General features: G+C 39.7%; 1 protein-coding gene across 1 annotated transcript in view; it reads left to right on the top strand.

The window, feature by feature from the left end:
• The window catches only part of LOC139730126 (SH2B adapter protein 2-like), a 110,660-nt gene extending 94,870 nt beyond the window's left edge, over positions 1-15,790 (top strand). The window contains exons 5-8 of the mRNA XM_071641028.1: positions 2,912-3,048; positions 7,991-8,176; positions 13,186-13,400; positions 14,813-15,790. Of these exons, the coding sequence (XP_071497129.1) occupies positions 2,912-3,048; positions 7,991-8,176; positions 13,186-13,400; positions 14,813-15,226 (952 nt within the window). The 3' untranslated portion in view covers positions 15,227-15,790. The remainder of the gene's footprint in view (positions 1-2,911; positions 3,049-7,990; positions 8,177-13,185; positions 13,401-14,812) is intronic.
• Positions 15,791-16,341: the final 551 nt, after the last annotated feature.

Raw genomic sequence — 16,341 nt, forward strand, 5'->3', positions numbered from 1 at the left:
TTCAAAGGGGAAGGAATGGCACTAGCTTAATAGTGATGGAATGAGAGGTTTTCCTTCCTCAACAATGTTTCATTTCTTTGGTATTGTCAGGCATGCAGACAACCATGCATCTCGCTTGCAGCCCCTTCAAATCGTAAGACTCTTGGAGAATTTCATGTATACATCCCTCAATTTGGCATCACGTTCTTCCACACACCTTTTCAGCTTTGGGGATGAAAAGTGTATTTCTTCCTAAAAAAAAAAAGAAGAGTTTTCAGCAACATTTAGGAAAGGAAATTATATAATGACAAATAAAGAGATAATCCATACTATCAGTGAAACATTTATTCAGATGTTTGTTTCCAATTCAATTCAAAATAAATTTAGTCGTCAATATATGTCAATTTGTTGAAATCCAATAACTCTTTCATTTTATGTCTGCCTGTCATAAAACTAATGTCTTTTTGCTTTGTTTTATTTCTACTCTCCCCCAAATAATCAAACCAAAATCATTTATGAAAGTCAGTTTGAACATTAAAGTATAAAAATCCCCTCCCAACCAGTCTAATATACTCATCGAAACAAAATGATTAAGAAAGGGCAAATTCTACTGTCATTACAAAATTCAAAGTACTTATTGATTCTCTCTGCCCAAAAGAAGGGATAAAACCTCTCTTGAAAAGTTTTGAGTTTCATTGATGTTGACAAAAAGAGAATTTGCGTCCTTCTGTCTGACATTGCCTTGTATTACTTTCATCACATGAGTATCTGGTATAAAACACTGTTTACTTAGAATACTCTTGGGGAAAAGGCTCTTCTGAAACTGAACTTTAAAGTTTGGTGTGAGGTTTGTTTGTTTTGAGGGGTTGTTTTCTTCTTTTTAGAACTACAGTACAACTCTAACAGCCTTGCATGTGTGTATTGTTTGCATAAACAAATGGCCGTTATGTTGTTCAGTGATAATCTGTTAAACAGAGAAAATGCAAATAAATTGGATAATGTCAAAGAGATTTGTACAGCATCATAATCTTCATCAAGGAAGTGAGCCTGTTATATTAGATACATGTCAGCATATTATCCTGTTGCAGTGTTGTCTGAAATAGGAGATAAATTGTTGAAATTGAAATAGGAAATAAATTTGGTTTGACCCCACGTACTATTTCCTTGGTGCATCAAACAGACGATACCCTGTGGTCTTGTATCGACCTCTTACAGCGTACCATGAGGGCGATATTGCCGGCATGATTCAATCTCGTGGGATGTCGCTTCCAATAAAAGCAGTGAGACAGGAGAAATTGGTCAGTGAAAACATCGGCAAAAATCAGAGAAAAAATGTGAAGGCCATACATGGGGACATTTTAATATTGAATTTGTACACAAGGAAACCCAGCCATGCTTTCTTGGTACATTTGTATCAGCAACTGTCGTCTCTATGATTATCACAATGACTTCAATTCTATCAACAGATCCTAAAAGAACTCCTTGAATATGATTGCGATCATCAGTTAAAAATATCATTACGAGGTCAAGGGAAAAGCGTGAGCATTCACAAATCTCACTGTGCTCCAAGAAGTACTGGATGAAGTTCAATCAAGTTTGCCAGATCCTGAGATGTACTGAGACAAATTTATTCACATGATTTGTGTGAAATACTGCAAAACAAGGAACGCTCATGTGCATTTTTTTAATATCGCAAATTTCTTGAGAGCCCAAATATGCAAACTTGAAATGTACGAGAAAGTTCTTGTCTGCACTATATGCATTGAATACCAGTGACAATACAAAAATTTCATACTGCAAGAAAAGGCCATTGGCTTCAATTCATGAAAATTTCTGTATTTTGATTGTTCCCACATTCACATAGGACCCCACATTGCGGGGACAGTCATTAGAGATCTTATCGTTTACACGACTGACCATCCACACTGCTACTGTCCCCGAGCGGTGGGGGCAATCTTGGCTTGGGGCGAGCCTTGCCACATGAAACCAGACTTCGCGCCTGCGCACATTTGATAGGTGCAGCTGGGCGCTATCAATTACGGCCCAAGGTCACTCTCCCCTCCAAATTTTGTCTCCGGACCCGGACTTGCTTCATGGGAAGGGGGTGGGGCAAGTCCCAATGAGCGTCCACGCTATGGTTTTGGAGGGGAATGTCCTATGGCACGGGACTATCCTCGCTATGCGGGAAGCGCATGCAGGAACCAATGTGAATGTAGGTACCCCAAAACACACTTTTTTTTTACTTGCAGCAATTTGTGTATTTCTGGGAGCAGGAGCACAGTTATATTTTGTGTGAAATTTATACAGCTGTAGGATGTGAACAACCTTTTCTTCTGTTGTCAAGACTGCGATTTTATGGTCACAACTGACTAATTCAGTGAAACACAAGTAGTTTGTATGTGATGCAAAAGTGAAGAAACCAGAGAGCACTGTTTGTAACACCTATGCACTCTGCACTAGTTAAATGTCAGAGAACAGATTTTATGTGTATTTATTACATGACAATGAATTATCTTAAACCTTGTATCTTGAACGTTGTGTCTCTGTTCACATCTGGTGTGAGATACTGTAGAAGTGGAAATTTTCGCAGAGTTGAAAATTTCGCACATTTCACGCAACCAGAAGCTTGCGCGAAAATAAAAGCACGTGAATATTTTTGCTTGCCATATGTCCCAGTAGTTGCAGTCTTGATTCCGCGGAATTAAAAACACGCAAAACTCTTCTTATCTGGCTGAGCACGAAAAATTAGTCGCGCAAAAATATCCACTTTTAGAGTATGTGTTCAACTTTATGTGCTTACAATGTGTCAAAGGCTATACGATTTCTAAACGTTGCATATAAATATGCATCTTGCGCATTGTGTTTCTTTTGCATCAGTGATCCAGGATAACATTTCTCTTTTATCTCTCTCTCTCTCTCTCTCTTCTCACAGACCTCTACCAATGCTGCCCACATCCATGCCACCTGCGCCCTCGTCCCCTTCCCATGGTGCATTGGGAGCATTGCCAGGCAGCGTGCAACCTCCGCCCAGGAGCAAGCCAGCTCTTACCGTTAATATACCAACGCAAGGTGAGTGCTCCACCCAGCCGTGCCCTAAGCCTGTCTGTATTTTTGGTGTTGCCGTGTTGAGACCCCTTCATTATCTCTGCCAGTACCACTGGTGACTTATTCTGATGAAACTGTTATAAGCCACCAAAATCATTGCATCTGATTGGCCGAGAGCAAATTTGTCCAAAAAAAAAAAAAAAAAAATTCCAACAAAATGCTTCATGAAATGCCCCCCTTGTCACCGTTTCGTGAATAAGAAAGTTGTCAGCCCTGACAAACTGTTACCCCAATGGTTTTTGACCAATATGACTCTCAATGAAGCACATTGTGATGAATCATAGAAGGCAGAAGTAGATGATGGTTTGAGGAGTATGACGAAGTGAGTTTTTCCTCCTATCTGGCAGGTGCAGCTTTTCAAGCACTTTCTTTTTTTTTTTCTTCGTGACCGAGGAAGCCTCAACTTGTACACCATCAGTGCAGGAGAGGCATGCGTTACCTCTCGGAAGGCTGATCTGTCAGTAGCATTGCCAATTTTAGTCCCTCGTGAGCCCGATCCCCATAATGCAACATTGGCTGCCTCTTGTCACGGGAAAATGAAAAAAAAAGCAACAACAACAACAACAACCCACGACTGCAAACAAAACAAACAAATAAGAACCTGAGCGCAGAGAGGATGTGCAGATGATGGAATTCAAATCCTATTCATGAAAGGCATCCTGCTGTCTTAGATGAGAATCAACTTATCCGCATCACTCAAGTGGCAGGCAAAAAAACAACAACAACAAGTCATTTCCTTCCTAGAAGGTCAAGAGGTATTCTTAGGAAGGTCTTTTTTCCTATTTTTTTTTTTTAATCCTTCTCCATGATTCTCCAAGAGGCACAGGTAACGTGCAGGTTAACAAGTGGCATGACGAGGATCAAATTAACTCCGGATAGATGAATTTGGAGGAGCACTCCAAAAGGCTTGTAAGCCTAGAAACATGCTGCTCCCTGGCACTGGAGAGTTAACCTGTTCCATACGGGAACCTGGTGGCCTGTGTATTAAGTCTATGGGGAATCCGGAATTCAGTATGGAACGGGTTAATACAACGTGAGGCGGGAATGACTGTCCGGAAGTGCTTGACATTTTCCAAGAATGATGAAGACATTGTCAAAGCTTTTCTCTTTTTTTTTTTCTTTTTCAGTGTTCATCTACATGGAAACTTTTCCTCAAGTAGAAAACTGGGAATGAACAGAATTCTTGTACAGAGGACAAATAAATTTTGCAGCAATCAAGATATTGCACAGCATTTTCAGTTTTGCCCTGGACATGAAAACTTTTCAAATAGAGAACAGAAATGAAGTTTCCCTGCCAAGAGGTCATGTGACTTACAAGTTTTATATTAAATGATGGAGGTTATTGTAAAGCAAGAAATTTTTGCCGCATGAAATTTTCGTGATTTGATGATTATGGCCTTTTTCTTGGCATGACATTTTCATGAATTTCCACTGACATTCAATGCATTATACCGTATGTCCCCCCCCCCCCCCACAAAAAAAAATAAATAAATAAAATAAAAAAATACAATGGGACCCTCCTCGATGATGGCCTTAAACATAGTGAATCAACCCAAATACAGTGTACAATTTCAGAGTATGAAACTTTAGCTTATTACCCACGTCTTGCAGAAAACCTCGTCCAATTTGCTTCAGTGGTCAAAGAGAAATGAGGATCATCGTAGAGCACATCAGGGATCCCTTTAAACCTCCAAGTTCTGTCCATCGTATTCACACATTAATATGCAGTTCCAAGAGCATCCAAGTGCTAAACTTAGAAAAATAAAAGCAACAACAACAACTACATGTATGAGGAGCAACTGGGTGCTTGCTGTCAGCTGACAGGACAAGTTTGCAATATGATAAGATAGCCCAGGTTTTTATGCCTCTAATTACTGAACCTCGAGTGAAAAATATCTATTTCAAGTCAATTCAATGTATTCCATCGAACACAAGGTGATACATCAGAAAAAAATAAACCAGTAAAAAAGTACACAAGGTATAAAGTATAGTACAAAGTAAATGTACAAATGAATGTATATTGGATGAAAAGCAATACGTACGTACTTGCAGGAATTACATTAACCCATTGAGGACGAGTCCAAAGTATACTCGGGCAAGGGTCTATGGGAAATGGGTGTTAGTAGCAAAATCAACCCATCCTCAACGGGTTAAGAGGTAAATAAAACGATGGGAACAAAAATCTAGAAAATATACCACAAGGGCAAGGACGATGCTTCGCCTTTGCATATCAGGGGAAATTTTGTGGAAATTAGGCTAATTATCCTGGTGATATTTGCAACTTTACTACCTGATAAGCCTTTTTTTTTATGATGTAGCATCAGAAAGAGGGTCTTAGAAAGAAATTTGATGTAGTCTTTCCTGGCAATACTTTGAGCCACAGAAGACCTATACCTCGATGAATATGTTTAAATTTCCACGAGCCCCCCCCCCCCCCCAAAAAAAAAAACCCCAACAACAACAACCCAGTTTTGTTTTGTTTGAAGCCGTCTCAAGACTGGAAGTCTGGGGGACTAAGACGAGATTTGGTAATGGCCATTTTCTCAGTTGAACTCAGCTATGGTGCATCGTGGCCATGAATACTTCATTACTTGTTGATCCTGCCTGGGATTATTCGGGCTTTATGGAGAGACGAACTCAGTTACAAAGGAGTTCAAAACTGTCCATTTGTAGGGGAGCTGTTCATTGCATGGAGAGAGCAATGACTTCTCTTCCTCTCCTTTACTACCAGATCAGTGCAGTGGGATCAGGGAAAGTGACGCTGAAGTTTGCCCCCCTCGCCCGTTTGGTGCAGACACGGTTACGTTGAAATACAGTGCATTATTTCGCATCTTAATTTGTAATGTGAATAGAAGTACACCACGAAATACACCATTAGATACTGTACGAGCTGAAATTTTCACAGTGGTTTTATTTTCGCGAATTTGCGAATCGCCCTTGAACCGCGAAAATAACAACACACGAAAAAAACAATGCGTAAATAACTATTTTTGTAAAGTTCAGTTAGACCCTCGCAACCGCGAAATCAACAACATGCGAAAATGTCCTCCAAGTAGAAATTTGCGAAAATATCTGTATGCGAAAATTTCAGCTCGTACAGTATATGATGGTATTTAGAAACATACTTCAAACTTGACACATAATCTGCATGCGTGGTGTGAGTTTAAATGGGTGTTAGGAAATACCAAGGATCATAAAATACTGTAAAAGTGGAAATTTTCGCGGTGTTCAAATTTTCGCGCATTTCGCGCAACCAGAAACTAGCGCGAAAATAAAAGCACGTGAATATTTTTGCTTGCCATATGTGCCTGTGCGTGATGTCTTGATTCCGCGGAATTAAAAACACGCGAAACTCTTCCGACCCGGCCAAGCGCGAAAAATTAGTCACGCGAAAATATCCACTTTTACAGTAGTGTATTTCTCACATGATTTGACACACTTGCTGCCTTCCCAAGGAGGTACACATGTGCATGTGCAGCGCTTATATTGGAGATGTGTACTTTCGGCTCAGGAATACCATGGTATTTCATGAATGCGATCAGTAACGAATGAATTACCGTGGCATCTATTTACTCTGATACATGTATTTCCCCAATGAGAATAGTGCCAACAAATTACCATGGTAATAAACAAAATAATGTGAATGTTGTTTGTATGTAGCACACCTCTCCAAGGAATGGGACCATGGTGGTAGGACTGTTTTCACACGGGCTGAGAATCGTAATTGTAATGCTGAATTACAATTATGATTGAAATTACAATTGCAATTATTATCGTCCATTTACATGATTAAGGAAGGCTTTGCGGTTTCTGCGGTTTTGAATTTCAAAGTAAGGAGGGGAGGTGTGGCTTCTTGTAGAGTTTCAGTCAATCGTTCATGAGCGGTGAAAGTAGCATGTGCTGTGACTGCATTGAAAGCATTTGAGGAGCGCAATATTTCTGCAAAAGTGGTTGAAAGGTCAACAAAAGCTCCACCCAAAAGACATGATTTGGAAGTCAATCTGTACGCACGACTGTTTCGTTCCTTAATTCTGGCAAATTGTGATCGGAAAATACCTCCAGACTATCATTTGAAACATGATTGGAATTACGATTCAAATCGCCCCCCGCAATTCCAGTTTGTGTTCACACAGCGAAAATGCGTAATTTGAATCAGGATTCTACAATGCGCTCTCGGTATGTATGAAAGCAGTCTTACCATCTGTCCCTTCTGGTCAGAGGCAGAATCCTTCCCGACACCTTCTCGGGGTCACACGTTTTAGACCATCACACAGGGAAGATTGCTTTTGTTTACAGGTCTTCAAACCAAGAAGCTATATTATTTTAAATACATACTTCAGATGTGAGCATAGTTCAAGTATTTGGATTTTCATCTGAATGACCAGACAATGAAATTCTGAGATTCAAGGGAAATTGATAAGAATTATTTGTCAGAGGGTTAAATAGGCTTGAGACATCGAATTGTGGGTCATGGTGTCAAACTCAGTGCTAAGTATATCTGTGGAACCATTTTTTTTTTTCTTTTTAATGAGCACAAAAATTGAAAGCCTGTATCTCCCTGATCTGATGCTACAGCTGCAGTAGATATTGTTTTGTACACATAAAAAGGGAATAAATATTTCCACAGACAATAGCAGTGGCTGTTGGCATGGCATTTGCCAAGTTGCAAATGTAATACGTTCTCCCAAAATTCAATTCAGTTGCGATTACAAATAAAAATGCTTGCAGCCTCTGTCTTACAGTCCATTGGTCAAAATAAATTATAGAGATTGTTGTGTCAAGTAGACGGATTACCAAACGAAATTACCCAGTTGCTTAAACTATTTCCTTCATGTTATACTGATATTTCCAAGATACATGTATATTTAAGATGGTCTTGTTTTGCTTTGTTCTGTTTTGTTTCCAGTCATATCAACCAATGGTGCCTCAAAAAGCCCCCAGACCCCCGAGACATCCACAGGGGGTCACTCCTCCAGTCGCGACCCCTCGCCTCCGGCCACCCCGCCCCCGCAGGTTCCACCCAGGCGGCACCTCGAGCTCAGCAGGACCAGGTCCCTGAACAATGACCAGGAGCCGATGGCCCAGAGGATAGGTGAGAGGAATAGTTGATGGGCACTGCATCTCTTCTCATAGATAGAGCCATTGGCCCAAATTCGCAAAGGTGGTCTAAATTTGGACCATGGTTTAAATCCAGACGACCATGGACTGAAGTAAGTGTGAAATAGTAGTACCCGTGACGTGCGCGTATCAGTGCGCATTTGGTACTGGATGTCTGTTGGCATATGCAATCTGTCTATCGTACGACTGTATTTATGCAGAAGAATTTCGCACAGACCATGGTCCCTATTTAAACCACCTTCATAAATTCGGGCCATTATGTTATGGGTCAGTGATCAAGACTGTGGACTGTCAATCATGACGTACCTGGTTTGAGTCCCCCCTGGCAGCAAAGGTTGTGCCCACCGATCTCTAAAGGAGGTATTGGGATATCTCATTGTGAATATCTCAAGTAAACCACCCCTCTCAGCCATGGACCAAGGAAGTCCCATCTGCATGTGGAAAATAATCTTCTAGCAAACAGACCTGGCAAAAACTGCTTATCCAATAGTGGCCCGCCAGTGGAGTACTAGTAAAATGGAGTCAAAAGGGGCCTGAGTTTCAATGCTAGCAGAATCTTTGTCAGAGGCAGAATGACTAGTAATCTTTAGAATAATCTTGGTACACTTTATTTCAATCAATTCCAGATATGAGCTTTCTTTTTTCATTTATTTATTTATTTATTTATTTATTTATTTATTTATTTATTTATTTATTCATTCTTTTATTTATTTATTTATTTATTCATTCATTCATTCACTTATTTATTTATTACTTATTTATTTACTTATTTATTCATTTATTCATTTATTCATTTACTTTTTTACTTATCTGTTTATTTATTTATTTATCTAACTATCTATCTATCTATTTATCTATCTATTTATTCATTCATTCATTCATTCATACATACAATTTTAATGTTATGAGATGAGAGGGCTAAGAGATAACAGTGTAGTGGAGGAGCTGCTTGGGCTCACTGGAGAAGACGACTCGTTTGCAGTCCTTGCAGATGCTTGGCATGGCATTTTGTCCTTGTCCCTTCTTCTTCTTCTTCTTCATCTTCTTTCTTCTCCTCCCCCTCGTCCTCTTTCTCCGTCCCCTTCTTCTTCTTTGTCACCATCATCATCATCTTCTCCTTCATCTTCTTTTTCTTCTTCTTCTTCTTCAAGGAAAGTAGTGCTTCACAAATCTGACAATTATGCCGTCAAGGGGTTTTAAATTTGTCGAGCCTCGTGGGTGCTTGCTCATTCCGCATTTAATCACTGTCCTTAGTCGCCATGTCAAATAATTCCAAACTGTATCCAGATGCTTGGTAGATGCTGCATATTTCTGAAACGGATGAACCCAAGCGAGATGAAATCCTTGAGGACCAAGGGGCTCATTGAAAGCAAGTTTTTTTAGACTGTTATTAGAAGTTTTTTTTTTTTTTTTTTATGCACATAAATAGTATTGTCGAGTCAAAGCATCAGTGTTTTCTTAATAGCCCAGCGAAGATAAAGTACACTTCTTGTGAAATTGGCTGCATCAAGTTGACTCAGGGTTCCTTATTTTGAAAAAGTATGTACATAGTTCTATATCACATCACTGTCCTGTAATGTGCTGCAGTGAGGTAAAATTCCTTGTGACATCATGCAAAGAGTGCACCATGAAGTCTTCTAGTCAATATTGATATCAGCTTTGAATCAGTTATAATGCTGAGCTACGTTTGTGGGGGGGGGGGGGGGACTCAGGATAAAATCGGTTAACAGGTGTAATTCAGAAAAATTTGACTTTTTTATCTAGTTAAATGACTATTCCTATTCAGGAAACTTGTTGCAATGACTGTCATGCTCTGAAGGCCTCACAGGCCGCTATTTTGGCCGTGAAAGTGAATAGTAGGAAATCAAGAAAAATTATGGGAAATTGAGCATCAGCGGAAATAGTGTCATATCCCGTGAAATGTGTGAAGTACAACATTATTTCACAAACTCAGATTATGCATTGTAGCTCACAATGCAGGTGATAGTTCGAGGCGCTTTTCCTTAATATGTTTTGTCTCATAAAGATTGTGTAGAGAATGACATGGATTCTAAGAATAGTTTGCGGAATGAAACCTAGCAGTCTCGATAGCAACATCCTCTTTCAGTTTTATTGGTTTGATAAGAATGGATGTCTTCCCTTGTACAACAAGGTAGGCAAATTATAAAAGGAAGCAATTAGAAGAACATAAACCAGAATCCGCTTATGAAAATCAAATTATGCAAACAAGTCTGTGTGTCCCCGAGTACTAGTATCTTTTGCGGTGATGTATCATTGAGATACACTCTCTTCCAACTGTCCCGAGTAGACTCAGTTACATCACTGTGTGTTCCAACTTTAGTTTGAAAAGTTTCAGTTGCCTTAAACGGAACTGGGATCCATTCCAGGACTGCTATGGCCTCAGAAATAGTAGCTCCGGTAGACCACAGAGCAAAAAAAAAAAAATGATACAATATCCTTCAGTGAATTATCCATCCAGATTTTGTTTCTCCACCATCTAAACTCAAGGGAGAAATGAACCGACAACAACAACAACAACATCAGCAGAGATGATTGTGTATTTTGCAAGGAATGGAGGATTTCAAGATGGCGTGCTTACATTGCCTTAGTGCCATTTTGGGGAGCTATGCTGGGATTTAGTTACTCTTGCATATAAAGTGCTCTGCACAAGCAAATAAAAAAAAAAACAAAAACACCCAAACAAACGTGCAAGCAGTAATATGACTATAGTAGTCGGGGTATTCATTTGCCAAGGTAGTTTCAGTTTATTCTCATGGTATTGACCGGGAAAGGGGGAGGGGAAGGGGAGAGGGAAGTCTTATTCAAAGTCTGTTGACTCTTTCACACTCATCGCATATCATTTTGAAAGAAAGTGAGAGAGGTCCTTCTCATACACATTTAAAACACACATACATACACACACACACACACACACACACACAATGAGAAAGAGAAGGATAAAATCAAACAGCTTTATAGTCTATCATGTTTTCAATTAGTATTATATTACCCCGCTCCCTTTTTCTATCTCTCATTTTTGTAGCGGGTATGACATTTTCCTTCAAATAAAGCTCTCCTGTTTGAAGCGGCGTGCACATCTATATGTAAAGCCTGCAGTAATGATATTTTGAGGTGAAGTTAATTGGATGGACTTGTTGCTCATCAGAAAGAGGACTCTAATGGAAGTGATTTTTGGAATGTGCAACAACGCATTGCAAGTCTATCTGCTTACTTCAATGATGTGTGCAGATAAAAGTTCGTTGTTTTGTTGTTGTTTTTTTGTACACTTTTGTGTGCCATTCAGGAAGGATGCCCAATTAGGGATGGCAAAAATAATGACAATGCAATGTTGTTAGATTGTGCTGTAATAATACAGTCTGCACAATGACAAGGTAAACTGATAAAAGGTAAAAAGGTACAAATTTGAAATTTGACGCAGTGTTTGGTGTGTATATGGGTATATTTGTGTGGGTATATATGTTTGTTTGTTTTTTACCTCCACCAAGGAAGTTATGTTTTTGACAGCGTTGGTTTGTTTGTTTATGTGTTTGCAAAATAACTGGGAAATCACTGGGAAATAGGGCCATTTTTAGCATATTAATTATGTGGGGAATGAGCTGCGTGATGAGGGTCTGCACTCTCTCCGAGTGCTTTTCTAGTTTATGTTTATAGTGTTTTTTAGAATCTGTGAAGGCTTACTTGGGAGGGAGGGCGATACCTTTGCAATAGTTGGCAGGACGGCATACGTTCAACATGACACAACAAATTAGTGCAGTGTCATGGTTGCTTCCTGAAATAATTGATAGCTTCAGTAGTGTTCACGCAAAATCTAACTCAACTCAGTTCAAGCAGACAATGAACATTTTTGAGCCATTTTTTTTTAATGTGTGTGTGTGTACTACAATAATTCATCTTTGAGGTAATATATACACTTCCAATGATGATCATGGAAAAAAATACCCCACAGATATTTGCTATATGAGTCTGATATGATATAATTTATGTAAATACTTTGATGTTCTGTCTGTGTCTTGGGTATCAGTCATCAGTAAGTGACAGGGACTTGTAGTAAAAATGCATTGTGATCATGCTATATAGTAGCTTATGACTTTAATACAAAGGTTTGATGAAACTTTCTGCTCTTGCCCTCTTCTCTCTCTCTTTCTGCTTTTCTCTTTTTTCTCTCTCTTTATCTCTTATCTATATATCTCTTTATATCTGTGTATATATCGAAATGTCTATCTCTCTCTTTTTATCTCTCTCTATGTATGTATGTATATATATATATATATATATATATATATATATATATATATATATATATATATGTTATCTATCTACCTGTCTATATATTTATCATCTATCTGTCAATCTGTACCTCTCTTCTTCTGCTTGATGATGTCCCTCTCTTTACTCGTCCTGATTTACAATGTACTTTACCATTGTCCTTTCCTATTTTTGTCATCTTTTGAAATTGTCTTAATGGTTCGCTTGTCTTTGTGCTCTTAATGTCTCCCTTTGAGTTCTGTTTTTGTTGTTGTTACTGTTAATTTATCTTCAATATCATTATTGTATTTTTCTAACTTTTTGTCTCGTTTTTTATTTATCCATTTTTCTGTCTGTTTTCCCCTCTGTATCTTGCCACATCCTCCATTATTTCACTTACTTTCTTTTCATTCCATCTGTCTATCCATCTATCTGTCTCTCTGTCTGTGGCCAATTTCTGTCCCACTAATTTTCTTGCTTTTTTCTTGAATATCTACATCTATGTTTTTCTTCCATTTTTCTTTGGGCGTGCTTTCATGTTTGTTGCTCTTAACTTTTCTCTTTATAATTCCTCCCTCTCTCTCTATGTATGGCATCTCTTTGCTATCATCTTTTTCTTTCACACACACTCTTTCTTTCTCAATTCTGTCTCTAACGCACCCCCTCTGTTGCCATTTCTGGCATTTCTCCTTGCTCTTGTGTCACATTTCGAAGCAGAAATCCCACCAGCCCACACCGCCCCGAGTGAACCCAGCCAGGAGGAGCACCCTCTGACCCACTACCCGTGGTTCCACGGCACCCTGTCGCGCATCGACGCCGCACAGCTGGTGCTGCAGGGCGGGCCGCTGCGCCACGGCGTCTTCCTCGTCCGGCAGAGCGAGACCCGGCGAGGGGAGTGCGTCCTCACCTTCAACTTTCATGGCAGACCGAAGGTACCATACCGTTGATGTCAACGCTGCTCCCCACGGGCGGTGCCAGCATTGGGACGCTAAGATGGGATTAGCTGTAAAGGAATTTGCATAAAATTGAGCACTATAGTGCACCATCTAAGAAAATCACCATTATGTATAATCAGTTATACGGTTGTTTTGTCAGCCTCTGGTATTTTGTCCTTCTCTCTTTACCAGCTCGGGTTCCAGATCATAAGAGTTTCTCTCTTAATTGTTTTATAAGTTTTTTATTATTATGTTCCCCCCCCCCATATACTGCAAGATGCTTCTATGATAAATATTCCGTGCAACGGGCATATCATGTGAAATGTTATCTTTTATGTACTCATTTATCAGCCAGAGCTGATAGGAAATTGCAAAAGTGTTTGGCACTCATGTTGCATGTCGAGTGGTACTCCCTGCCAAACCAGGAAGTAGTTAGCGGTAAAATTTGGCACATGCTTTTCTGGAGGTAATGAATGTTGAGAGACATGCAGATTTATTTATTAACTCTGCACCATGGATGACCTTCTGTCTGTCCATCCGATCATCTGTCCGTTCGTCCAGGTGTCCATTCTTCCATTTCAAATTGTTCATGCTCATGTGATATTATTTGGAGAGCCCCCAACGGATTGGGATCAAACTTTACGTCGGGGTAGACGATGACAGGGCAATTGTCATGATGAGATTTTAGAGGCCGCCTGTGAAGGTCAGGGAGAAATGTCATTGCCAAAGCTATAGATTTTAATATTTATATGAAAATGTGGCTCAACACTAACACTGGTGCTCTCAGTCTGTATTTTTTGTGAGGCATGGAAACAAGATATTAGAGTTGATATTATTTTTATTCCTCCCATAAAATCTGCTCATGATTTTCATGATGTGACTTTATGATTGTTTTTATCTGTTTTTATTTCTATTTGTCTATTTGCTTTGCCAGGGTAGGGTCTATCCTGTCATACGTGAGACTAAGAGCCAGAATTTTCTGGCTCACACACAAAAATAAAGATAATAATTCAAATACTACCACTCGTGATGATAGCCAAACAGGTATGTAGTATCCCCCTAAATTTACCCATGGCCTTGAAATTGTTCAGTATGACTTCAAATAACTGTGGCTGTACTGGTGCTCCAATTTTAGCCTATTTCCACCTTGAAACAAACTTCAGATATGAGGAATCATCTTCCTAGCATGTAGAATTTACTGTTGTCAGCAGGCATCGATCCCTTGTTGTCACGCTATCCCATTTCACAACGCTTCCTATTTCTGCAATGGAGATGAGTTAGGACCGCGGCCAAAGGTTAAAGAAAACATCCTTAAGTATCAGGGATGATGTCAGTGTTATTACTAGAAAGCTGATTTCACTCCCCTACTCTATATCTATCTCTGTCTTTCTTTCTCTTCTTCATGCCAGCATTTACGATTGACCCTCGACCCCGACAACCGTTGCAAGGTCACGCACATGTGGTTTGAGTCCATCTTCGACATGCTGGACCACTTTCGCTCACACCCGATCCCGCTGGACAGCCGCGACGGTTCCAGCCAGCCGGACGTGACGCTGACGGAATTCGTGCCAAACTCGCAGTCGATCAGCACGCCGAGCACGCCGCTCACGCCGGACATGCCGCTCAACGGCCTCGTCGCGGGCCATGAACACGGCGGGCTGCCCGCCTCGGAGTTCATCGACCTCCCGAACTCTTTCGACCTCAGTATCTCGGGGCAGGCCATGGGCGGCGGCGGCGGACTGAGCACGAACTCCTCCCTCGAGAGACAGAATGGTCAGCACGTCTCGCATAAAGCAGTGCGAAATCAGTATTCATTTGTTTGAGAGTGAGAAAGAAAATCGTGAGAGTAAAGAGAGTAAGAGAGAGTGAAGTATATAAGCAATGATTTTGAATTAATATTTTACTTTAAAAAAAAGCATATATATATATTTTGGCTCTTCTAATGTGGAACTTGCATTCGTTGATGCAGAAGAAATGAAAATATGCGTACATATGAAAGAGCCGCAAGTTCATTCAGAGATTTTGTTTTTTGTCAGTAACTATATATTACTATATATTTGTAATATATTCGCAAATATAAAGAGATACGATCGATAGCTTTATTCTCACATGTATTTTGTATGCCTTAGTAGGATAGCAGAACACGTTTTATGCATGGTAAAATCACCAGCCTGACAAAAGTAATAATGAGTATAAATAAGACAAGGGTCAGCTTTGTGAAGGTGTGGAATAGGAAAAAATCATGATCTTTGTCATACGATTGATATTTGTAATGTCTATAAAATTCACACACACTTTATCATTTCGCCAAATGTATGTACAGCGCAGTTACATTCACCCCAGCTTTGTCGCCATGCGTGGTGCAATGTATTTTCTCAGTTGCCGCATAACTAACACAAAGCAATGCATACGTTCACCGTCACATATAGTCCAATGTCCCTGGGGCTACAAAGGCATACAAATTTGTGCTTGACATTGGTCTTATTGCGTATTTTGCTAGTATATTTTGTGTAGATCCTATCAAATTCCCTGCCTCTGCGAATGTTCAATGACAGCTTTGGGTTAGCATTGTGGAAAGAGCCCACAATTTGTTTCGATAAACTGAATAAGGTTTATTTTCGCTGATGTGTGTGATTTTTACCAATATGATTATTCTCATGCAGGCTGGGAACTCTTTTTGTTTTAATTTTATGACACACAGGCCTTGTGACCAAAGACAAAAGCTTCTAATGCACTCAAGTCGATGTAGACTGTGGTTCACGTGCTAACAAAACACTACTACATTTCACTCATTTAATTGTGCAGAAATCTAATGTCTAACAATCAGCCGTATACTTATTTCATTCCAGTTACTGGTTCATCACTAATTCTGTTCTTCACCTGTTTTCTTTCTTTCATGCTAGCATTTTTTTGTTGTTGGTTTTTTAGGGCATTTTTT

This window comes from Diadema antillarum, unplaced genomic scaffold (genome assembly GCF_040938485.1).
Source record: "Diadema antillarum isolate AM-2024a unplaced genomic scaffold, OU_Dant_1.0 seq00000292_RagTag, whole genome shotgun sequence".
Classification (NCBI taxonomy): Eukaryota; Metazoa; Echinodermata; class Echinoidea; order Diadematoida; family Diadematidae; genus Diadema; species Diadema antillarum.